The sequence below is a fragment of the Leptosomus discolor genome, chromosome 9 (assembly GCF_034619465.1).
Source record: "Leptosomus discolor isolate bLepDis1 chromosome 9, bLepDis1.hap2, whole genome shotgun sequence".
NCBI lineage: Eukaryota > Metazoa > Chordata > Aves > Leptosomiformes > Leptosomidae > Leptosomus > Leptosomus discolor.
The window spans coordinates 27,493,746-27,517,554 of record NC_141399.1 but is presented as its reverse complement, the minus strand read 5'-3'; the positions used below and the strand labels follow the sequence as shown (position 1 = coordinate 27,517,554).

The window sequence follows — 23,809 nt, the reverse complement described above, 5'->3', positions numbered from 1 at the left end:
ATGGGAGCTGAACCTCCAGGCAGAGCTTTGCAGAAAGCAAGCTTTTTCGATTCTGCTGTTTGGTGGAGCTCTGGGTCTTGGACTGCACGGTTCCTGCTGTGCTGCTGGAATCTGGCTTGGTTTGTTGATCCCCCCCTCCCCAGGCTGTGGCTGTGTGTTTTGTTTCTCTTGCAGGTAAATGGCAGGACAGAAAGTGGTGTGAAAATTTTGAAAGGCACTGAGAAGTCCAAGTAGGTCATTCATTGCTAAAGTGTATTAGGGATGAGGTCTTCTATTTAACTTTTTTACTCTTTCTTGGCATGCATTCTAAAAGTCTGGCACTTGTCCATTCATTTGGCGCTTGCCTAAAACAATGGCAAGTAAGCTGAGCTGTTGTGGAGTAGTAACACAGTCTTGATTAAATTGCTGAGAGATCCTTTCTCTTCCCTGTCTGGTCTGGTGGCTAAGCTGCACATGTGAAAAATCTTTTAACTCCTTTGCGTGGGTGAGGATGGTAGGATAGACTTAGAACTGCCTTACCCACTGAATTAATTGTTGAAAGTTTCTGCCCGAATTCACCAATCAGGCAGACAGAGTGAATCATCTCTGATCTAGTTTTTGTTAGTGACAGATGAACAATTATGTCCTTGAGATTTCTTAGCTACTTCTGCTTGCTCCTGATAAAGCAGTATCTAACTTCTGAGCCTGCACAACAGGGAGGCATTGGTCGAAGGTAGTGGCTGAACAGAATGACACAGCTCAGTACAGGTGATTTCGGCTGAACTCCTAGTGTGTTTTCTGCTCATTTTTGGCCAAAATGGTGACCTATCCAAACTGGAGAGAGAGATACAGACGGTCTGACAAACTCTGTGAAAATGAGGTTATCAAAGAGCAATATCAAAGCTAAAATCCACCTAACAGAGGCACCTGGTGTTACTGTAACAAGGGCAGAGACATATCCTGCGAAGAAGCAGTTCTACTGCCAAGAATTTTTTGAAGTGCAGGAAGTATAAAAACCATAAATATAGGAAGCCCCAGAAGAATTCAGGTTCATGTTTCCTTTCTGTTTTCTGTCACTGTTTTCTCCCTTCTTTCAGCAGAGAGGGAACTTTCCTTCAGAAGTATTAAAGGGAAGATCTAGAAATTTTTTCTCTCCCACAAAAAAACTTCGATGCAACATGCGGTTATTCTGTGATTTTACTCATGATAGCTTTGTGGGGAGGGGGACTGGAATCTAAATAGGGAATTTCACCAGCGAATAGCTGGCTGTGTTACAGAAGAGCAAGCTGTCCGTGTTAATGATACCAGAAATATGTAATTAGGTCAAAATGGGAGCAGCTTTCTAGATGATGTCTCAACATGCCGATTGAAATCTTGCACATTCCAAAGGAAGTGCCAGGTGTGCAGGCAGCAAAGGCGGACCTTGCAGCATCTTCTGAGAAGTAAACTAACCTGAACAGGAATGCCAGTTTTCTAATTCTAGGGCACTGATGGACAAGATAGGCATAACTCTCGACGCTGTTTTTGGACAGCACTACTTTGTGGGATAGTTGGATTTGGGGTTTTTTTATTCTTTGAAAATTATTACCATTCTGCTGTAACTGCTGAAAAAAAGTCTACATGTTCTGATGATCTTCCACCTTAACGGTAACGGAAGTCCTTTCTCTGGCAGGACTAAGCAACTCAAATACCTCTCACTACTTTGGACTTTCTGCTCACTCCTTTCTCTTTCCGAGTAACTTTTAAACTTGGCTTTGAAGCTCGTGCCCAGCTTTCTGTTTCTAAATTCTAAGTCTTGGTTTTGATGTGTTGATGTGTTAATCTGTATTTTTCTCTTTTTCATTTCTTGTTGTCTGCTGTATGTGGAGTTTTTCTCTCTAAAGTTTCTCCCAAAAATTCTTTTGAAGCTTACCAAAAAAAAAGGCCAAACAAACCCTGAACCAATTTTCCTGCTCTTGGTAATGTTTGTTGGTAGTTTTGTTTTCGGAGTATGTTTTTTTTTTTTTTTTCAGCATGTATTTATATTCAGATATCATGCAGTGCTAAGTTCAAGGGTGCTTGAGAATTAAAAAGAATTTTCCATGCAAATTTGAACCCCATCTTCTTGCTATCTTATGAGAGTTTTACTGCTAGGCAAATTGTTTACAAGAAAAAATGAGTAGAGACTTCATATATTTTGAACAAAGCGTTATGTGGATTTAATAGAAAATGCCTGACAGGTAGTATTGTTTGCTTGGTTGTAGCTTAAATTAAAAAAAACCCTTTGTCTTCTATATGTAGATCTTTAACCAAACTGCACTTGCTCACAACATACAGGTTTCTGGAGTGTAGGAGCTTCTTCCTACTCTTTTTTTTTTTTTTTTTTTAAATTAATTTCTTTAAATTTTGTGTTTCAGTACTAAATCATGTAGTGTGTGTTTGTTTCTGTATTGCACATGCCACACATGCTTCCTTGCAGCTAAGACAACCTACTTTAAAGGAGCCCTGCAGAGAAGCATACTTAAAAGCCTACAAGCTCTTTAACTGCATTTATGTAGCTCATACTAAGCTGATTTTTGGTGTGTTTGCATGGAGTTATTTCCTATTGGAAATGTGCTTCTAAAATCCAAGCCTTAGTTGGGTAATTAAAGATATTAATGCTGTGAAAGAGCATTTGTGTTCCAGGCTTTTTTGTTGCCTTAGTTTTGTTCTCCAAATTGAAAGCTCTAATGAAGGTCTCAACAAAATAATCGTTGGGTAACACACTTAGAAATGTTAGAAATTAGAAAATTTAATTCAGGTTGCATCAAGCTGTTTTAGCTGCTGGTGGTATGGGATACACGTGGCTTTGTAGTTTACCAATATATGAAACTGCCTGTATTGTCTTACAATATTGGTGTGATGACCCTCCAGATACCACTGCCTGGTGCGTGCAGGTCAGGGTGCAATTCTGGGATACTGTGTCTTTCTGTGAAAAGCTTTGGACAGAAGATACAAGCCCTTGGGGGAAATTGTGGTTTATGTTTTAGAGAGAGATCTGTTTCCAAGTCTTTGCAATTGGTTTAGTTTAGAAACTAGGAACTGGGCATATAAAGTGTTTTGTGCAACTCATTCTCCGCCAGACTTTTGTTGCTATAGTCGAGTTTTTATTGCATGTATCCAGCTAACTTAGTTCTGCCATCTCTGATGTCACTTGTTACTGATTGATCAAAATAATGGTCTGTTGCATAGGTAGTTCATTTGGGAAAAAACCCACTTTTGCTTTAGAATTGTTGGTCGCCACTAAGGTTTCTGGCACAGCGTCTTCTAGTAATTCAGTGGTTTGAAGTAAATGCAGGACTAAGCTTTGAAACCTGCTCTCTGTGCTGCAGTCCAGTGATAGCTTGGCAGCAGTGGCAGTGTATGATGTTCTTCTGCTGTGATTCATTCCCACCATATGCTACCATCGGCTTGGATATACCAACACAGTTGATTGTGGTACTATTTGGTAAACTGGATGAAACAACTCCTCACTCTTTTTCAGTGTGTGGTCACAGCTGAGGAGGTGGCGTGCTACCTGGGTGGGAAGGAGAAACAGGGTTTGGAAACTTCTGAAGGCAGACTCACTGCTGGAGAGAGCATGGCAGTGTCTCAAAGTAGGTAGTTTGCTTGTAGCACTTAGACCCTTTGTGTTCAGAAATACTATGTTGTATTGTATGCTGCCGGTAACAGTGTTCAACGTCTATGAATAATATAATAATGTTTAATTTGTGATGTGTTGAGTAATTTTATATTAAAACGGGTTTCAACTTTTGGGTTTGCAAAGTGCAAGAAATGCTTCTAATCCTCTTATTTGACAGAACTTACCTGTTTGGGGTGGGTGGGTTTTTTTGTTTGGGTTGGTTTTTGGGGTTTTTTGGGGTTTTTTTTGGGGGGGGGCGCTGGGAGTGGGTTGGTTTGTTTGTTTGGGGCTTTTGTTTTTTTTTTCCCTAGCTCTGTTAAATGAAAATCTTGGTGCACCTGTTCTGGAATAATAGATGCAGTCCACCTGTCAGCTTTTGCTGGTCAGTGCTGTTCTTCATTTTACTGATTGCCTTTGCAATATGCAGTCGCACACACGTTGCTCTTTACGTTTGACTGGAGCCTTGAAATGGGATGACTTTTTTGATGTATGACGAAACTCGCATGTATACTTTTCTGCCAAAGCTCAAAAGTACTTGCTAGATTTCATTTCAGGTGATTCATGCTGGTTTAGAAATGTAATTCCTGCCACTTTCAAAAAGGATAAACTGCTTCTGCATCTTTCTTGTGCTTGTTTTCTTCCAAATTATTCCCCTCCAATGTCCTGCTGGGTCTTTCTGGAGCAAAGTTTCTGCACTGCTTCCCACCATTGATTGGTTTTCAATAGTGCGTGTGTACATACATTGATACTTCCTTACGCACTGTATGTTATAGTCGATACCACTCAAGCTGCCTGTTGCAGCTTTGTGCCAAAGTTAAGATAATCTGCTTTCACTTAGTACAGAAGAATCGTGTGTGCTCCCAGTGGGAAGACAGCAGAATGTGGATACAGATAAAGACTTTGTTAAAAAGGACAAAACTGAGACTTAAATAGTAATGAGTCCAAAAAATGATTTGTTTGGGTGGTCTTGAAGGGGAAGTTGGAGGGTGGGGGTTTCATGACTTCTGTAAGTGAAGTACTCGCTATTGCTCATTTTTATATGTTCCCTTTGCTATTTTGATGGTGTTGGAGCTGTGATCTTTCTGGAATATGCAATATAGTTCCTCCCACTATTTGTTTCTACTGTTTGAAGCAGAGTATTTGCTGCTGGTTGCAAGCTGAGGATTACTGATAGTACCCCAAAGGCATTTAGATGCAAGTTCCTTCTTGTTCAGGCTAGCAGTGGAGGCTCTGGTATACAACAAACAACAGCTCGTTAGTTGTTCCATCTATTTTCAAAGTTCCTGCCGTTCATGTGATGAAAGGTTAGAATTAATTGTTTCAGGCTATATCCATTTGTTTCTCAAACCTACTCTTCACATATCAGAAAAGGGATTGAGAAGCCTTTAAGTGTCAAATATTTCATGTAACAATTCCCCAGTCTGCCTAGGAAAGCTGTTTGCTGATATTTTACAGCGTGTATTTTTCTAATGCTCAGTATAAGCTTTCTTTATTGTAGCTCAAGCCTATTAAGTTCTGCTTGTTCTGTCACTGATTAGTGAGAATAAGCTGTTCTTGGCTTCTTTAGAAAAATTCTTTATGGATTCTAATCTGGGTACTATGGCTAGTTATATTTCAAAGAACAGCTTTTCTTGTATGTGCTTCTTTCTGAACCTTTTATGGTTTAGACAACCTCTGGTGTCCTCTAAATAATGCAGTTTCTTGAGGTCTGATTGATCCTGAGTTGAGTGAATTATTATAGTAAACAGTAGCAGTGCAGCCCAGCAATGGGTATCTTGGTTTATTATATAATTCTTGGACCTGTGTTTGGGCAGTAGGTGATGTAGACAAGCAGTTTTAATCTTGGAGGGTGTGTGTACAGAGGTGCGTGTGTGAACTTAAAATTGACAGAGTATCTTGTTACTATGACTACTGTCATGATCCCTTTCCACTTGCAGGTACCTCAAAGGACTTGTCCCTTTGCCTGTGGGAAACTGTCTGGTAGTAATGCAAGACTCTAGGAATTTGGCTAATTTGTACTTACATGGTTGGAATGCAGCCAGTTGTCACTGAGCTCTCAACTCCTTGCATCTCCATTTCACTATTGTCTTTCTAGTCTGAGCGCTCTTCATAATGGCTTCTGAGACACTGAGTGTGTCTAGCTGTGATAAGAAATTGTTAGCAATATTAAAAACACTTGCTAAAGCTTACCTTTAAAATGGCTGTCATTGAGTGTGCTTTCCCTAACTTTTTTTCTTGCTTTTTGCAGGACTGTTTCTGGGTGAAGAATGCAGACTATAAAGTGCGTTGTTGTTGGAGATGGCGCTGTGGGAAAAACTTGTCTTCTCATCAGCTATACCACCAATGCCTTCCCAGAGGAGTACATCCCTACTGTGTTTGACAACTACAGTGCCCAAATGACTGTTGATGGCCGGACAGTTAGCCTGAATCTCTGGGACACTGCAGGCCAGGAGGAATATGATCGCCTGCGCACACTCTCGTATCCTCAAACCAGTGTATTTGTCATCTGTTTCTCCATCGGTAGTCCCTCTTCCTATGCAAATGTGAGGCACAAATGGCATCCTGAAGTTTCTCACCACTGTCCAAATGTTCCCATTCTTTTAGTGGGCACGAAGAGAGACTTGAGAAATGACCTGGAAACAGTTAAAAAGTTGAAAGAGCAAAGCTTGGCTCCCACTACCCCGCAGCAGGGGACTTCACTGGCTAAACAAATTGGAGCAGTCAAATATTTGGAGTGCTCAGCGTTGAATCAGGAAGGTGTTCGGGAGGTGTTTGCTGAAGCTGTGCGTGCAGTTCTGTATCCTGTGACAAAGAAGAACACAAGAAAATGTGTCTTATTGTAGTTACCTTGGGTGATAGATGTTCGGAGTATTGACTAGAATCTTGGAGGGCTCTTTAATGAGTTAAATTTAAGATTTGCATCTTGCACTAACAGCTCTAAGCAGAAATGGCTTATGCAATGAATATTCCTGCAGTCTTACTGCTTCAGGGAAACTGAAACAGAGCAGGTGGGGGTTTTTTCCCAACTGAGAGGTCAAATATCTACTTTATTTCTAAAATTCCAGTTTCCAGCGATCACTTGGCTTCTGTCCTTATTTAGTGGAGGAAAAGAAAAGAAGGGACAACCTTGAAGACAGACTTCTTTACTAGGTAGCCATCAGTTACTAGATTTGCTGAAAAGCACAAATTCTGGTAACTTTGCTTTAAGTGTAGCTGCTGCTTTCCAATATGTTATTTGCTGATGGAATTTGTTTTACAAACAGAAGTCTGGCTGTCCAGTTGTTTTAATTAGTCAATTTAAAGCTTGAAAACAATTTGTTTACATGCAAAAATGCCTGAAATATTACTGAGATTCACCTTACAGTGGACTGTGATCATTTATATGAAAAGTTAGCGTAAGGCATGTTTAAGGCGATGAGCAAGACCCAGGGGAACGCCTGCAGTGATTTTATTAGTAGAAGCAGGAGCTGATTTCACCTAATGTAAGGAACTTAGAATAATGATGAATCACTCAAATGAGTGATTTTCATACTTTTGAGTTGGAGAGGTGCAAGAGTAGTTTGGATGCAAGTCTTCCATAATCTTCTAAACTTGAGTTTTTATTTCACTCTCCAAAGAGACTTTGCAGCCTGAGAATAAAGTTAACTGTTACCTTCTCGAACTAACTGAGGTAGCTGGGATGACATGTCTCAAAATAAGATTTTGAGTGTGATCCCTTTGATGAATCCCAGAGACTTGATAGTAGCCTGTGTGCTCTTGAAGAATTAATTGCTTCACTTCTTAATGTTCCTGGGGCCACCATCGGAGATTTTTATGGTAAATTCCTTTGGTTTTTTTTCTGGGAGAACACAGACAGAGAATTTGGAGGTGCTATTTACAGGAACCAGGAACCCTCGTTTCTTTCTGGCAACTCACTGATGGTTTCAAGTTAAATTTGTAATGGTTGGCCAGTCACTGGATAGGTTTACCTGGGCAGTTTTCTCCTCTCTACTAGATGATCTGTTGTTATAAACTCTTTTAACTGAAGTTCTATTTATGTACTTTTTAAATTTCTTTAGCAGCTCTAGTGAGTGGCAGCTGGCTTGTATTTTCAGGATGTGCACTGTTCTTTGTGTGGTTCCAGGACCAGCTGAGGAGTGAGTGCATGAAACCTTCACTAGACTTAACCTTGCAGCTTGGTGGTGTGAAAGCAGCATGCTTCAAAGATACTTTGTGTGAAACGAATGGTGCTGGACTGGGCTTTGTTGTCTGAAGTTGACAGTGCTGCCTTTGTCTGGATGCAGCCTCAATTACTAATTCAGAACTTGCTTTCCTGTGATTCCCACACATGCAAACTGCACTGGTGTATACCCTGGGCAGAAAAAAGCCTCATTTTAACTAGATAACAGAAAATGCATCAACAAGGTTATTAGGCATCTTCTGTTAATTTGACCTTGCTTTATCTGACATGGGCAAAAATACCAGGTGGATAGAAACATTCGTATTTGTGCCCTAATTCCCCTCTTCGAAGAGGATGTGCCTTTCTTCAGCTGGTGCAACTGATGCTGGCACTAACCGCAACTTCTATGTATCTGAGGTATGCCTGTGCTGGTACTGCTTTAGCAAGCTGCAATCTGTAGGTTAGAAACTGCAGTTAATCCAAATGCTGGTGTACGTGGCTAGCGAACTAGCGCTGACTTCCAAACTTCGCCTTGTCACAGACCACTCCAAAACACCAGTTATGCACGATGTTTGCAGAAGCCTAGAGATTCTGTGTATTTTTCTTCACCAAGTGCCATTGACTAAAGTGTCTTTGTGTCTTTTGCACTCAAAGGAGTGCTGTACCAGATGTGGCTCCTACCACAGTGCCCTGCAGGCTGTGGGAGAGGAGGAGATTTCAGTGAGGTAACCTCTACTCACCAAGGTCTGCCTTTACTTTAGTAGTAGGCTTTTAGTGTGGGCTTAAGTTGCAGGCAGCAATTAACTCTGTGCCTTGTAATTCAAGATTATTTTCTGTGGGTAAATTTCAGTAACTGAGCAAATAAGAGTTTATCATGTTTAAAATGTATTTATTTAACGCAGTGCACGTTTTTTTGCATGCTGGTCAGGCCTAAATCAACTGTCTAGTTACCCTGGTGCAAGCCCATAACCTTTGCGTCAGTCAGAGATGTACTTTAAAAAGTTTGTGATATGTCTGAACTGCTCTTAAATAGACTTAATTTCAACAACAGGCATCTCTCTTTTTGCTATAAATATTTGCAATTTTGTACTGAAGCTACTACTGTTTTAAAAAGTTTTTACTTTTTTACATACTGAAATCTGAGTTCTGCATCTTTTGTCATTATTCCTAACTGGATTACAATAATTTTGTGGAGAGGAAATCCTGTGAGCAAGTATTACTGCACATCCCCCACCCCCCCCTGCTTCTGGAAGCTCACAGAGCAGCCGTCCTGGTGTTAACTGGAAGAGAGTATGGTGAGAAAATTCAACTACTTAATCAATTTATTTGAATTGATTACATTCTTGATTACAGTATGCTGGGACACTTTATCCCCATGTAGATTACTTAATAAATGGATTGCACAACAGTACTGAGGAGAATAACATGATAGTGATGAAAATGAACACAGTCACAAACTTTTTACTGGAGTACCTCACGAACAGTCATTTAGATGCCTTGTATTTCTGTCACTTTCTGCCAGGAGCAAAAGTCCTGCTGGTTGATAGCTGTTTTCCTCCAGCCTCTGCTTTTCCTGAGCTTCAGGAGCACATGGATCCAACAAGCTTTTCCATTCAGTGGGCATTCTCAGTTTGTGATCTTCCTTCTCTTTCTGCCCCATTCTCCCCCCAAGTTCTTGGTGTGTTTTATTGTTAAGTAGTCCAGTCCTTCAGTCTAGAATCCATTCCATTCCTCCCACACATTTTGGTGGTGTGGGTTTTTTTGTTTTTGTTTTTCCCCTGTGGGCAGGTAGCAAATACAGACTTCATCTACTCCCACAGCTGGATTTTGTCTGTTTTCAGGAGATTAGAAAACCTGGGTTAAGCTGCGCGGGTTTCCTGAACTGTTCAAGATTCCTCAGTTTGTTACTGAATAGAAACGCAGTCTATGTCTTAATTCACAGAAGAGACTCTAGGAAGAGACTGATTTTAATCTTTTGGTTTGTGAATGATTTCTGAAATACTTGTGGGCTTTTTTTAAATACAACTGGAGACATTCACAGGGAGCTGAGCAGTTCATGAATTCTGTGTCCAAAGGATGTTATGAGGCATGCTTAGATGTATAAGTGCTTTCTCCAGTTTACAGCTGTAGCTATTTCTATGAAACTTAAACTAGAAGAGCCTCACCGTGCTTTGTCTCCGAGTGCTAAACCTCGCTCTGTAGAAACCTCGGTGCTGCTTGGGCTGACCCTGTGAAGTGGATGGATCTCACGGGGGTCTTGACCCCCCCGGGTGGGCTGCGAGGAACAGCTGTCAGCAGTGGGAGCCCAAGACTCTTGAGTGTGGTACTGATACATACACTGGCAACTTGGATTTTATACTATAGAAGAATTTGTATTACAGCTAACACTTTTAAAGGATTTTTTTTTAAGATTATGCAAAATTAAGTGTAATAAACCTTTCCTTCTATCTCTGGCTCTCGTATTAACTCACCCTGCTGTTTGTAACGCACCTGTTCTAAAAGTAGTTCTTTCCTGTGGAAAGCCAGATCCCCTTTCTTGAATGCAATAAACGGTTTTTCGGTCAACGCTGGCGCCCCTGCGCTTCCTTGAGTCGAGGGGGGAGGGGAGGGCGGCTCTGTTCGCGGGTGGGGGCGCTGCTCGCTGGCCGCCGGCAGCGGCGGCTTCCTCGGGCCGCGGTTCCGGTTCCGGGTCGGCGCCGCCGCGATGTCAGACTCGGAGAGCGAGGAGGAGGCGGATGGCGGCCGCGCCGAGCCCTTCTCGCTGGCCGGGTTCCTCTTCGGCAACATCAATGAGGCGGGGCAGCTGGAGGGGGACAGCGTCCTCGACAAGGTAGGGGCTGTGTCGCTCCAGGGGGGTGCCGGCCCGGCCCGGCCCGGCCCGGCCCGGCCCGGCCGGCGGCGCGGGCTGAGGGACGGGAGAGGAACCGAGGTCCAGCGGGGCGGCTCCGGGGTGGGCCAGGGAGGAGGCGTCGGTGGGGCAGGCTCCGGGACGGGACCGTGCAGGCGGTTAGGGGGGCTCTGCCCGGAGCGGCCGGCGGAGCCTCCCACCTGGGACGTGACTCTGGTCTCTCTAGGAATCCAAGAAGCACCTGGCTGGGCTGGGTGTGCTGGGACTGGGTAACCTGATCACTGAGATCACGGCCAGCGAGGAGGACAGCCCGGAAGCCGATGGAGCCCACCTGGATGAGGAAGGTTAGGCACTGGGATGCCGGCAGTTAAATGACAGAGAGGCTTCAGGAGCCCTGCCGGGAGTTAAATGACAGAGCTCTTTCTGGAGAGGAAGAAATGAACCCAGGTCACCTGGGGCTGCAGGGAATATCGTGATGTTATCTGCTCAGAGGTCTTCTGGCAAAGGCCTTGCCTTCTCACCAGACTGATTTCCACATCATGCCCTGGTTTCTTTTGCGCCTGTTCTCTTTCATTTTTTATAAGTGGGTTTTTTTAATTTGTCTTTCCTCCCTCATAAATAAGTTTATTCAGTGTTTCCCCTTGTGTTATACAAGCCTGTTTAGTGCACAGCATTATTATGTTTCTCTCTATTTTGGAACTTGTTGAACAGTTTCACTGAGTAAGTGAAAGGTGTTCCTTGTGCTAAAGTTGGTTACTTAACAATCTTTAGTGGAAATTCAGAGCTTTTGGTTGGAATGAGGAGAAAAATACTCTGATGGGGGATGTTAATCAAATGGTTTTGTTCCTCTGAGAAAAGGGTGCCTAGGAAAGGGTTCATATGTACGTAGGGAAGCCTGAAGTTAATAATATATGTTAGGATAAAGTTTTGTGTGACTAGTTTTCTTTTCTTCCTAGGCTGGGTTAAGAGCACGGAAGATGCTGTTGATTATTCAGATATTAATGAAGTGGCAGAAGATGAGAGCCGTAGGTATAAGCAGGCAATGGGCAGCCTGCAGCCAGTGCGAAGACCAGGTAGTGTTACAGCTCTAGCTGTGGAAGGTATTTTGGGGCAATGGGCCTTGGCAGTGTCTTATACAGGTGACATTGTGCCTTTTCACTCCTTGCTTCAAGAACCCAATATAAGCTTTTGTGGAACTGTGTTCACTGGATGAAGCCACTGCTTGATATCTTCCTTTATTGAGGAATTACTTCCTCATTAAACTATACCCAGAAGAGAAAACAGGATCCTTCTTTTGCTCTGTGATCCCCTGCAGAGAATACCCAATAGCTGCTCGTATTTCTTTAACCTGTGGTCTTAGGAAGAGGGTTATGCAGGAGGCGAGGTACTTCTCAGAGATACTCGAAGATACTGTCCCTTAGAGAGTCACTTCAATCTTAATAGCTCTCTCCTGTTTTACCCTTGAATTTTTTTTCTGATACAACTTTCTGCAGAAGGCACTTTGGTTCTTTTATTGGTCCCAGGGATCTCTGTCTGGCCTAGAACAGATTTTCAAAAACATGCAGCTTTTCCCTTTCAGTAGCTGCTAGTGTAAATGCTAAGTCTTTGCATGTTCCTTAAAGCGGCCTTACACTTAACCTTTCTGTTGACATATTGTTGTTAGTGGGATGTAAAGGTGATTTGGGCTTTTTAACCACATTTTTCTTACTTCTTTAGCAGCATTATTTGCTCTACAAAGCATGAATAAGGGGAGGTGATAACAGAATATATGTGTATATTTTAAGAGCTTCAGTCATCTTTCCGTCAGTTTGCCTTTTTCCCTACTTCCCCCTCTTTGTTAAATTTCAATCTTGCAAGTGAGTTTGTGCAGGAAGCTGAACTTGTAAGAGTTTTGCATCTAGTCACAAAATGAGAGTGGTCACCTTACTAATGAGAAGATGTGGTCTTCTCATCAGTTTGGGACAGATATGAGATACTATAAATGGGAAGGGTGCCTGGTTCCTTTTTATTGTCTGCTTAGTATGCAGTCTTGTTTTCTGACTGGTCAGATGAAGATGAGGATGATTACGATGCTGACTGTGAAGATATTGATTCCAAGTTGATGCCACCGCCACCACCACCTCCAGTACCTGGAAAGAAAGAAGATGAAAAGGATGCAGCTGCTACTGGTGAGTGAGGATTTTCTTCTTCTCTCTGGCAATATGAATGTCTGCAGGAAGCGAACACTGCTGTGTAGCAGTTCGTTCTGTGGCAAGTACCACGCATTGTGAAAATTTGGTCTGCAGACTGCATCTGAAGGTGGGTCTTTGTCCTGCTGTACAATGTTATAGAATTGTCTGAAATGTACAATGAAATATTGTATTTCCAGTGATTGTTCAAATACTGATATTGACAATGAAACTGCTTTTTTATCTCATCCTCTCAGTTGTGGCTGGGAAATTCACCTGGAACGCTTAGGATAAAATGAAAGGTTAAGCCAGAATGGTACTCATAACATCTGCAGAGGCTTAATTTTTGCATAAGTTGGTATAAACACTAGATGTGGCGTTATGGGATTGTACTAGGGGACAGGGAGGAAACCTGTTTGTTTATAAGGTGCTTGTTCTGTTGTAGTATCTGAAGATGGAGACGGTATCATTTTGCCCTCCATCATTGCTCCTTCCTCTGCTGCCTCCGACAAGGTGGATTTCAGCAGCAGCTCTGATTCTGAGTCAGAGATGGGACCTCAAGAAGCCAGGCAGGCAGAATCCAAGGAAGGCAAACTCACACTTCCTCTTGCAGGAATCATGCAGCGAGATGCTACCAAACAGTTGCCAAGTGTTACAGAGCTTTTCCCGGAATTTCGACCAGGCAAGGTATGGTAAGAGATGTGTGAAAGTCACAGAAACTGTCTCATGTAAGCCCTTTAAGTAAGAATCGTGTAGTATTAAGGGCATGTAATACGTAATCGCATAGATGTTCTGGCTCACCTCAATACTTTCTTTAGTTTCTGTGTGCTGCTGTTTCCAGACTGCTTAACATGTAATGCTTTTCTTGCCGTTTGCAGGAGCCTCTTGGAAAGCATCATATAAATGAGGGTGTGAAAGAACATTTTCCTCTGTAAGACCATAGCACAGGCCTGCTGATTTGTGAAAACTGTTTTTCTGAGCTAGTAGAGAATACTTTTGCCAGATGATTAAAAGACATAATGCTAATCTGTCTGTTTTCTGACTTTTCTGGCAAATACTCGCTCCTTCTTTCATGCTGTCCTGAACTTGGGTGTGCTCTTCCTTGAAACAATTTGTGATTTGTATTCTTTATTTAATCCTCCCTCAGAACTGCTCTGATTATGGATCGGAAATTAGCTCAATTACAAATTGGTTGAAAGAATGATAATTTTTTTGCGCAAAGTGAATTCATTACAATACTTTCTTAAATTGTCCCAAATAGCAAATGTAGTCGATGTATTTCAGTAATTATTTTGAATGTTTTAAAGCTGTCAAGAGGAGAGGAAGTGTGAGGGGAAGGAAAATGAAGATGAGCTTATAGTTGCCAAACAGGTGTTGTGAGCCAGGGTAACTTCAGTTTATGTGTGCCTCTGTCACAGGCTTTGTGTAAGGAGCTGAGCAATTTGCATAATTAAATGTTGTGTTTTAGTGATTTAGCTAACCTCTGTCTATTAGAAATCTTCTGGATGCTCTCTTGGCTTTTGCAAATTTGGTATTTCCTGTGTTAATGTATTTTCTCCCAGTTGGTGTGTTCGTTTCTTTGGTGCTCACCATGTTAATGTCAGGTACCGGTTTGGTGTTAAACGTTCCTGGTGGGTGCAGAAACATGTGGAGAAGCAGACATTGTGTTTTATTAAACTGTTTGCAGCTTAGCTACCTCTGAGACCTTTGCCCGTGGCAAAAGGCCATTGAAACTGGCCAAAGGGTTTGGAAGTAATCTGGGGAAGTCTTGGGAAGAAGGATAATGTGATTGTGGACAGAAATGGACAGAGTGGTCATATAAACATTAATTCCTTTGGGGATCAGTTTAACAGACTAACAAGGAACATTAATAGGAGGTTTCTTTACAAATCTTTGGTTCTAATTCCCATTTCCTAAATCCATCAGTTAATTTGGGAATAATGCTTTCCCTCTTTACGAGAGTGCTCTGAAGACCCAATTATCAGTGCTTAAAACCCATCGATCATAGAAGAAACAGAAGAGAAAGTTTGTCAATGTCATTAGTGCAGGTTTTGGCAGTACACAGTAAGCATATAGGGGAACTGCACTGTGATGGAAATATTTCCATGAAGTATTATTTCTGGACCATAGTATTTGTTTTTATCTGTTTAAGAAATCTCTGCTTTATATAACTGTCTTTTAGCTTTGTCTCTTTTGCTAATACTTTTATCAACTCTTCTTCAGTCTCCTCTGTGTCTTTCTGAAGGTAGTGGATTGCTCAAAATGAAAATAATTATTTCCAGGTGGTGTTTTACCACATGCCCAATATTTAAAGGCAATGTTTCTTTCCTCTGTTGATTTTTTTTTTTTTTTTTTTTTTTTTGTCTGAAATTAAGAGTAAATCCTTTTGAAAAGGAAGGATCCATTAAACAGATGGATCAGAAACTTATTTTCATGTATAAGCAAGAGATTGTTAATTGCATCAGGGATTGGGATTGTAGTACAGGCCAAGCTTCTGAATTTCAGAGTGCTCCTTTTCATTATTGCTTTTCAGGTAAGGGAAAGGCAGAAAAGCGTTTCACAGTGGTTTTTTTCTCTGACCCTCTTGTTTTATTTATTCCTGTTCTAGGTGCTGCGTTTCCTGCGTCTCTTTGGGCCTGGAAAGAACGTTCCATCGGTTTGGCGTAGTGCCCGAAGGAAACGCAAGAAGAAACATCGGGAGTTGGCACAAGAATTGCAGATGCAGGAGGGTGAAGTTGTAGTTGAGAGTGGAATGGAAGGAAAATCTCCTTGGGAATATGAGTTTGCTGCTCCTCCCCCTCCTGAGCAGTGCCTTTCAGATGATGAGGTGGGATATCTGAGACTTAGAGAGGGTCACCAGCTAGCACTAGGGGTAGTAGTGGATTGGACAGCGACTTTTAAAGTAAAGAGCTTTTTGTCCATAATAAAACTGTGGAGGACAGGGTTGGCTTGTATTCCAGCTGTGCAGAAGCTCTTCTCCAGGTACTAGTCAGTGACTTCAGGTGATTGCTTCTTACTGAGAAGGCTGCATCTATGGTACAGGATCAATAGGAGAGCTTATCCTCTTTGTATGAAGAAGAAATCTCTGTGTTCTTGGAAGTCTAATTGCAGAACATTCTTAAGGCAGCTAGTAAGTATGGAAAAGCACTTCTTAGAAATACTTTTTTCTTCTGAGAATAAACTGGGAAACTTGAAAGCAAGAAACCTCTTACTGACACTTAGCTAGACCATCAGTGTAACCATTCCCTCCTTTGCTGTGCTTCAGATTACCATGATGGCACCTGTGGAATCGAAATTTTCCCAGTCAACTGGTGATATAGACAAAGTGACAGATACAAAGCCTAAAGTGGCAGAATGGCGCTATGGCCCAGCCCAGCTCTGGTATGATATGCTGGGGATCCCTGAAGATGGCAGTGGATTTGATTATGGTTTCAAGCTGAAAGAGAAGAAGGAGCAGGAGGTTAAAGGACACACAGAAGAAGGGGTGAGAGGGGAACTGTGGGGGAAAGCGTGGGGATGTGTGTGGCACTAAGGATTGCTGCACAGTGACAGCTTGGTGATGGGCCAGTGGATGGTTGTGCATCATGCAAAACGAGACTTTTAATTTTCCTCCTTTAATTTGAAAGTATGAAGTTAATGCAGGTCTTCAAGCAATTGTTTTTTCCTTCTAGGATGCAGGGTTGATGGATGAGAAGGATGATCTGCTAGCTGATGAGCACTTCCTTATGGTGACACAGCTTCAATGGGAGGATGATGTTATCTGGAATGGAGAAGATGTCAAGCACAAAGGGACTAAGACACAGCGGGCAAGTTTGGCAGGCTGGCTGCCATCCAGCATGACTAGAAATGCAACTGCATACAATGCCCAACAAGGTAACCGATGGTCTGATATGAATTGTACTTAACTGTAGTTCAGCTGACTCGTTGCATTCTCTTGTCTCAAATACAGAATAATTCTTCCTGTCAGGGAATGTTTTTGGCAAAATCACAGGTCCGCTCAGAGTTCTGAGACTCTTACTTTCCTTCCAAAACCAGAGTAGTTCTCTTCTGTTAAAGAAAATATCAACTCTGACTTTCTTCTCTCCAAGTGGAACACCAGGTGCTAGATCCGTCTACATTGGTATCAAGCAATGTTACACTCAGGATGTCTGCTGTTTATAGGCCAATGGAATTTGATTTTTTTTTTTTTTTTTGATTGGAAGAATTATGTAAAGGTCTTCTGAAGTTTCTCCTGAACTAATAATGGTATTCTGTTTTTTCTAGATAGGAAGTAACAATTCTTACAAGCCTCAGACTTCTCTTAGACATAGATGCATTTTAAATTTAAATTGCTTGTGTAGAATGAATGTTTATCATCTGTGTGTTATATCTTACCCTGCTTCTACAAGGAAGGACTAATGGGAATATCAGATCCGTATTGGGTACTAGTGTCAACCCTTTACTGTTCAGCTATAAGTACAGGACACTCTGAGGAGTTGGGTAGGTGAATTTGAGACAGCTTTTTCTAACAATTTTAATTTTGGCACAGTTGTGCCTGAGCTATCCAGGCCTGGGCTTGCTGTGTGAGTCCCATCAAAAGCTACAGTAACATGGTAAATATGGTTGTACTGTTCAGATGCGTTAGGTCTTATGTCTTCCAGAAGGATTAACTTAAGGGACGTGTGAGCATAGGTGAGCTGGTCTGCCCTGGGAGAAGCTGCCTCTGCAGAACGATTCTTTGAGGTCTGCTGGGCCATCCTTTTTCCTATGACAGTTTGACATAAGACAGGAAGCTGCTGGAGGCCAGAGCAACTGTTCTGTCAATGGCAACTCTCTGCTCAAGACCTCTTGCTTTTATAGGGACCATATTGAAAAGTATCTTATGCATTGTCATGCAGCGTATGCAAAGCAAGCTAAACACAACTTTGAAGAGGCTGCAGACTCCAGCAGTAAGCTGTGAGTGAATGTGTTTTTGTAAGTCTTACCCGTACTAATGACACATGACACTCTTTGTGATGTGAGCAGTAGGCCCGTCCTGGTTCAGGCTGGAAATGACTCCCCATGCAGTCCCCAAGTTCTGATTTAAGGCAGTGCAATGCCTCCTAATCCTCCCACTCAGTCTAACCTTATTTTTGTTTTCCTTTGCTCTAGGTTTGAACCGCAGTGGCTCTTTGCTCAATCCACCAATTCCACTAGCACAGAAACCAAATGTAGCAGGAGTCCTAGGGATAGCAAAGGGCAAAGAAAAGCAGGCCTCTGAACAGCAAGGTAATGAGGATGTAAGTCTTTGGCCTATGAATAGGTGCACGTGACACCTGTTTCTGTATTGTCTAGTGTTCTGTATAATAGCAGGGTCCTATTTTGGCAACAAGGTGTAGATAAAAGGGATAACCTGTTAGGGGCCCTATTTCATTCTTGGAAGTTCTCTGTGTTTCAGTGGAACAAAAGTGTCGGTAAAGCTGAGACTTGGGGCTGTGCTGCTTCTTTGCTTCCAAGATGAGTTTTCTTTTGTCTTTTAGAGGTCTTGCCTCAGAAAGCCCTGAAAGATGGGGAAGGTTGAGGGAATAAGATGTGGGGACGAGCTCTGAAATGATATTCTGCCCAGGTAATGTACAATACTCTTAAGGATTTTACATTATGATTGTTGCAGCTTCCCTGGATGAAGACAAGCCCTGGTACTCTATTTTCCCAATTGATAATGAAGAGTTAGTATATGGCCGTTGGGAGGACAATATCATCTGGGATGATCAGGCAATGGAAACCTACTTGGATCCCCCTGTCTTAACACTTGATCCAAATGATGAAAACATAATTCTAGGTATGTTTATGGCATACAGAAATTTGACTCAAATGGAAAAAGACAAGTGGAAATGGAAGCAAAGATTTATAGCCATGCTGTAATGGAAATAAGTGGACTGGGGCAATACTTACAGCCTTTCTTTGTTCTGGCTTTTGAAGATAATTTGCAAGTAATCAAAGGCCTAAGCAGAAGGGAACACTAATAACTCTAGTGGCGTGGTATAATACTTTCAGCTCCCAAGTTAAAAGTAGTAACAGGAAAGCAAAAATTAATGTCTTGAAACCTAAATTTAACATAATTAATCTGACTCTTGTGCTTTAGAAGCAACTGTCTTAATTTTACTTGCATGCATGTTGTTTTGAAGAGGGAAGGTAAAGAAGTAAACCACAAACTAGACCATGCTATTCTCAGCATGGCTTGTATTCAAAGCCTGAAGAAGCAGATTCCTTTAAGCCTCTTTCAGGCTACAGTAATGGCACATGGGAGCAATGACTTTGCATAATACCTGTCAGGATTTTTGTTGCTGCTACAAACTTACTCAGTATTCCTGGAGTTTGATTTGAATGTACTCCCTGCTTATATTGCTACAAGCTGGAGAGATTTGGCTTATTTGGACCACTAAAACCACCACTTTCTCTTAGATCTGTTTGTAATCTTTAAGCAGCCTTATATAATTTAAGGATAGGCATGACTTGCTATATTTTGCATGACTTGGTTTGCATTTTCTTCCTCAGGAAAGTGGGTCAGTTCTAAGAATTCTGATGTGTATTGATTGGAATGTTCTCATATTAGCCAGCAACCTTGAAAATCACTCTTAATTTGAGCTTGGTTAAAGTAAGGACAAACAGACTCGCTGTATTTTCTTTCTCAGTTGCAAATACACCACAAAATTGCAGATGTTTGTATAAATAGTGACAAAGGTGAACCTGTTCTTATTTTATATAGAGGGACATGAGATCTGTGCATTAAGTTGATACTGTATTTGCCAAGCCAATGTCACTAGGCCTTGTTTTTCATGTGAAAATCTTACTGGGACAATCCATGCTTCACAAGTTGCTAGCTTTTAAAATTCATACTATTTTCCTGGAATTTTTCAGGAATCCTTTTTGGGTTCAGGTCCATATTCTCTTTGGATTCAGAATCACTTTTGTGTTGTGTATGTATGTATGGGGAAGAAAAGGATTATTTATACAAGTAGTTGGGAAACAGTATTGGCAGTCCTGTTGCCTTGACTCCCGACTCTTCAGAATAGCTTTGGCAGAACAGATGCCATTTCTTGTACTTTCATCGATTAGATTATTAGTAAATTTTGTGTTGAGCAAATCCCTGCAGCAATCCCCACAATCACCCTCCTCCCACTCAAATCTACTTGCTGCTGAAGAAGGTAAGGTAGAGGTTTAAGCATGGAGCTTTTCTGTGTTTGTTGAGCTTGTTTCATATTAACCTGTATGGAGGAAAAGGGGGAGGAGTGTAGAAAGAGGACAGGCACCCCAGAAACTGAACAAAAAGGCTAAAATTTCTGGACTAAGCTACAGCTGAGTAGGAGGTTGTGGTGCTGAAAAGGGAACGCTAGGACAAGTGCCCTGCAGTGTGATTGCTTTTGTTTTTTAGAAATTCCTGATGAAAAGGAAGAAATGACTTTGAACTCTCCATCCAAGGAGAACAAGAAAGAATCTTCTCTAAAGAAGAGTCGAATCCTGTTGGGAAAAACAGGTGTCATCAAGGAAGAGCCACAGCAGGTCAGCATAAGCTTTAGCACCTTGCAGGCTGGGAATGACATGGAAGGAGTGATTTTTTTATTTTTAATTTTTTTTGACACCTCTCTCTCTGTTTAAAATTTAATTAGAACATGTCACAGCCAGAGGTGAAGGATCCCTGGAACCTCTCCAATGATGAGTTTTACTACCCCAAACAGCAGGGACTTCGTGGAACCTTTGGAGGCAACATCATTCAGGTACTCACAGTAGTGTTGGCTATAGAGTGTCTTGGTAGGAGGTTTCTAGCTGAGAGTATGATTTAGGATTTATAGAAAAACAGAATTTAGATTACAGCAGGTCAGTTAAGTGTTCATGAGAGAGATTTTTAATGTTTAATTTTTAATGTTTAAAATTACTAGAAAGGAGTTTGACCTAACTTTTCTTGATTACTTCATCAAACTGAGGTTTAGGCGCTAGATCTTGCTGTGTCATACTTGCCATGCTTTCGTTTGGTGTTGCTTTCTGTAATACTCTTTTCTGAAGCAGTAGAGGGAGAGGGGGAGAGTGGTGCAGATCATCAAGAGGTGAGGCTGTACTTCTGCTACTAGTGTGTGTTTTAATCTGGATGTTATAAAAATAATTTAGACAATTTAGATAATAGTTCAGTGAATTTGAACTACTGCTCACTAGCCCTAGGTGAAGAGTCATATTTTTTTTCCTCCTTCATTATGGTATTCAGTGACCTCTCCTAAAACTGCATCTGATTGCAGCCTCTTCTGTAATGGGGAAAAATGTTATGTAATTCCAAATGTACTTCTCTCCCACTGATGGGGATAATGACTTTGCATGCTCTGAATTAATAAAAAATCTTCTCATTTGGTATCATTTGAAAGAGTAAAATTAGAGCCATCTCTGTACGGAAAGGAAAGATTTATTTATGGATCTAAGCACTTTCTGTCAAAAGGTAACGTGTATGATAACAAGTGAATTTCAATGCACTAGTATTGCTGCTGGCAGACCTAAATATGTTTCTAGGTTCTGTTATTTAAGGGTTAGCAGGATAGGAGGATGACCCAGCTTTTGAGATGACATGTGTCATTCTTAACACCCTTTTTGTTCCTGCGTTAGCACTCTATCCCAGCAGTGGAACTTCGCCAGCCATTCTTTCCCACCCATATGGGTCCCATGAAGCTCCGACAATTTCATCGTCCTCCCCTCAAGAAATACTCCTTTGGTGCCTTGTCCCAGCCAGGGCCCCATGCTGTGCAACCTCTGCTGAAGCACATCAAAAAGAAAGCCAAGGTACAGTCATTTTTCTCTGTGTCTGATGTCTGCTGTGGCTCCATTTGCACAGCAAATCTGTTTGATGTGCTGTTTTCCTAACACCGTCTTTTCATGGGCACAGATGAGAGAGCAGGAGCGTCAAGCTTCTGGCGGGGGTGAAATGTTCTTCATGCGCACACCACAGGACCTAACTGGCAAGGATGGAGATCTCATCCTTGCTGAATACAGTGAGGAAAATGCCCCTTTAATGATGCAGGTTGGCATGGCCACGAAGATTAAAAATTACTACAAAAGGGTGAGTACACAGGTTTTGCTGTCAGACAGTGATTTTCTTCTGCCTCTCACTAAGTGCTAACTGCACCTTCATTGCGTGTTGCAGAAACCTGGCAAAGATCCGGGAGCTCCAGACTGTAAATATGGAGAGACTGTTTATTGTCACACTTCTCCATTCCTGGGTTCTCTGCACCCAGGCCAGTTACTGCAGGTGAGAAAAGCAAGCATAAGAAGACACAGAAGTTGAATGTGCAATAATAGGCAGAAGGTTTCATGCCCTGTTCATTGAATCACAAATAATGCTCAACTTTCAAAGAAACAGATTTTGTTTCATTTCCAGTTTAAGTCTCTTTGTTTACTGATAATAATGCAGTTCTTGTTTGTTTTCCGGTTGTTGTTTTTTTTTAAAAAAAAATCTCTTGTATGTTTTTTAAAATCATTGTAGGAATGATGGGGATTGCAGGAGGTGAGTCTTTGCTGCTTTGCTTTGTCAAGGCATTAGAAATACTGTTAGAGAGGACTGAGTAGAAGGCCAAAGCTGCTTGCATGTTGGGGAGCTCAGTAAGAAGGTGTTGGAGGGGACAGAAAACATGGATTTATCACGGTACAGGATATGTGAGCAAAACCTTACATGTACTTTCTGAAAATTGCACTGCTAGTTGTCTGGTGGATGCTAGTTACTAGTCAGGTGTGTAGACTTCTGCTTTTATGAGCCTTCCTCTGTTGTTGAAATACATATAGGTGAGATGGGGAGAGGAATTAAGAATGTTGTAAGGACCACCTGGTTACAAAATCCATGATAAATGTAAAACCAAATCTATTTCAGTTAACGCTAGCTGCTCTTGCTGCAGCAGTAATTCTCTCCATGCTGTACCACGGGAAAAAGTAAGGTGAAAGTTGGTGTTAGAGATTCATCACAGAACTGACAATGCTAATTCTTCAAGCCTAACAGGACTTCATCATGGATAAAACAGGACTTCTGAAAAGCTTGAAGTGAGGACAGGGCCATTTCAGGGAAAGCTTTGCAATGTGGATGAGGGTAGTGCAGGAGAGTAGGGGTGGGTAAGGCTTGTGGAAGCCCTATGGGTGGAGAAAACCCTTTATAGAAGAGGATGGTCTTTCCAGTGCCCGTCAGTCTAGTGCCTCCTCGGTGCTAGTTCAAACTTTCTTATCTTAAAATGCTGCTCTCTGCTTTTCTGATTAGGTTCTTACAACCTCCTTTCCTGAACAAAGTCTTCAGTCCGTGCTTCTGTTGCCTTCTCCCCTTCCCAGACTGTGCATGTGTCTTGGGCTGGTTTCTGTGGTTATCATGTTCTTCTGCATGTGTGTTCTTTCTGTCCCTTTTTAAAGTACTCCCTTAAAGGTCAGTCCAAAGAGCCCTTCAGACTTTTTCTGCACTTGTTCTAGGTTTTCTTATGCTGTTGTGCACAAGCAAGGAACGTTCTGACTGCACATCTACATATATTGAAATATAAATGGTGGTGTGCCATTGGGATGACTGGTTTGGGGTGGGGTTTTTTGAGATCTATTTTGTAGACTGAGTTACAGAAAATTTGACCAAAACCTGACTTTCCAACTTTGATTTGTTTCTCTTGTTAGGCATTTGAAAACAACCTTTTCCGGGCCCCCATCTATTTACATAAGATGCCTGAAACGGATTTCCTGATTATCCGGACACGACAGGGCTATTACGTTCGAGAATTAGTGGATATATTTGTAGTTGGTCAGGAGTGCCCACTTTATGAAGTACCTGGTCCCAACTCTAAACGAGCTAACACCCATATCAGAGATTTTCTGCAGGTACGTGGTAAGAGACAGTTTTGGGGTCTGAGGGTTCTTTGGAGAAAGCTCATGGCATAAACACGGGCATCATGTGGACAGCCTTGATTTGAGAAGCTCATTGCCCTGCTGTGGCACTCTTTGGTTGGTTGGTTGGTTGGTTGGTTTTTTTATTCGTTTGCTTGCTTGTTTTTTATTCTGAT

General features: G+C 41.8%; 2 protein-coding genes across 9 annotated transcripts in view; both read left to right on the top strand.

The window, feature by feature from the left end:
- The first annotated feature begins 202 nt into the window (after positions 1 to 202).
- LOC104348559 (rho-related GTP-binding protein RhoG) lies at positions 203 to 6,980 on the top strand. Its single transcript, XM_086470592.1, has 3 exons — positions 203 to 230; positions 3,482 to 3,593; positions 5,868 to 6,980. The coding sequence occupies exon 3, from the start codon at positions 5,887 to 5,889 to the stop codon at positions 6,460 to 6,462; it is 576 nt and encodes a 191-aa protein (XP_086326718.1). The 5' UTR covers positions 203 to 230; positions 3,482 to 3,593; positions 5,868 to 5,886; the 3' UTR covers positions 6,463 to 6,980.
- Positions 6,981 to 10,482: 3,502 nt separating this feature from the next.
- TAF1 (TATA-box binding protein associated factor 1) overlaps positions 10,483 to 23,809 on the top strand; it is a 32,901-nt gene continuing 19,574 nt past the window's right edge. For 3 of the 8 annotated variants that reach the window (XM_086470387.1, XM_086470385.1, XM_086470383.1), the window contains exons 1-16: positions 10,483 to 10,608; positions 10,853 to 10,970; positions 11,583 to 11,699; positions 12,675 to 12,794; positions 13,240 to 13,481; positions 15,403 to 15,621; positions 16,060 to 16,278; positions 16,466 to 16,667; positions 17,925 to 18,041; positions 18,424 to 18,591; positions 20,185 to 20,312; positions 20,420 to 20,527; positions 21,399 to 21,572; positions 21,676 to 21,849; positions 21,934 to 22,038; positions 23,427 to 23,627. In XM_086470387.1, the coding sequence (XP_086326513.1) occupies positions 10,483 to 10,608; positions 10,853 to 10,970; positions 11,583 to 11,699; positions 12,675 to 12,794; positions 13,240 to 13,481; positions 15,403 to 15,621; positions 16,060 to 16,278; positions 16,466 to 16,667; positions 17,925 to 18,041; positions 18,424 to 18,591; positions 20,185 to 20,312; positions 20,420 to 20,527; positions 21,399 to 21,572; positions 21,676 to 21,849; positions 21,934 to 22,038; positions 23,427 to 23,627 (2,538 nt within the window). Of the gene's footprint in view, positions 10,609 to 10,852; positions 10,971 to 11,582; positions 11,700 to 12,653; positions 12,800 to 13,239; positions 13,482 to 15,402; positions 15,622 to 16,059; positions 16,279 to 16,465; positions 16,668 to 17,924; positions 18,042 to 18,399; positions 18,592 to 20,184; positions 20,313 to 20,419; positions 20,528 to 21,398; positions 21,573 to 21,675; positions 21,850 to 21,933; positions 22,039 to 23,426; positions 23,628 to 23,809 lie in introns of all 8 variants that reach the window. The other 5 variants (XM_086470388.1, XM_086470389.1, XM_086470384.1 and 2 more) reach the window with 4 other exon arrangements.

Coding starts and splice junctions, on each gene's coding strand:
- LOC104348559 (XM_086470592.1), top strand. CDS start 5,887: ATGCAGACTATAAAGTGCGTTGTTGTTGGAGATGGCGCTGTGGGAAAA.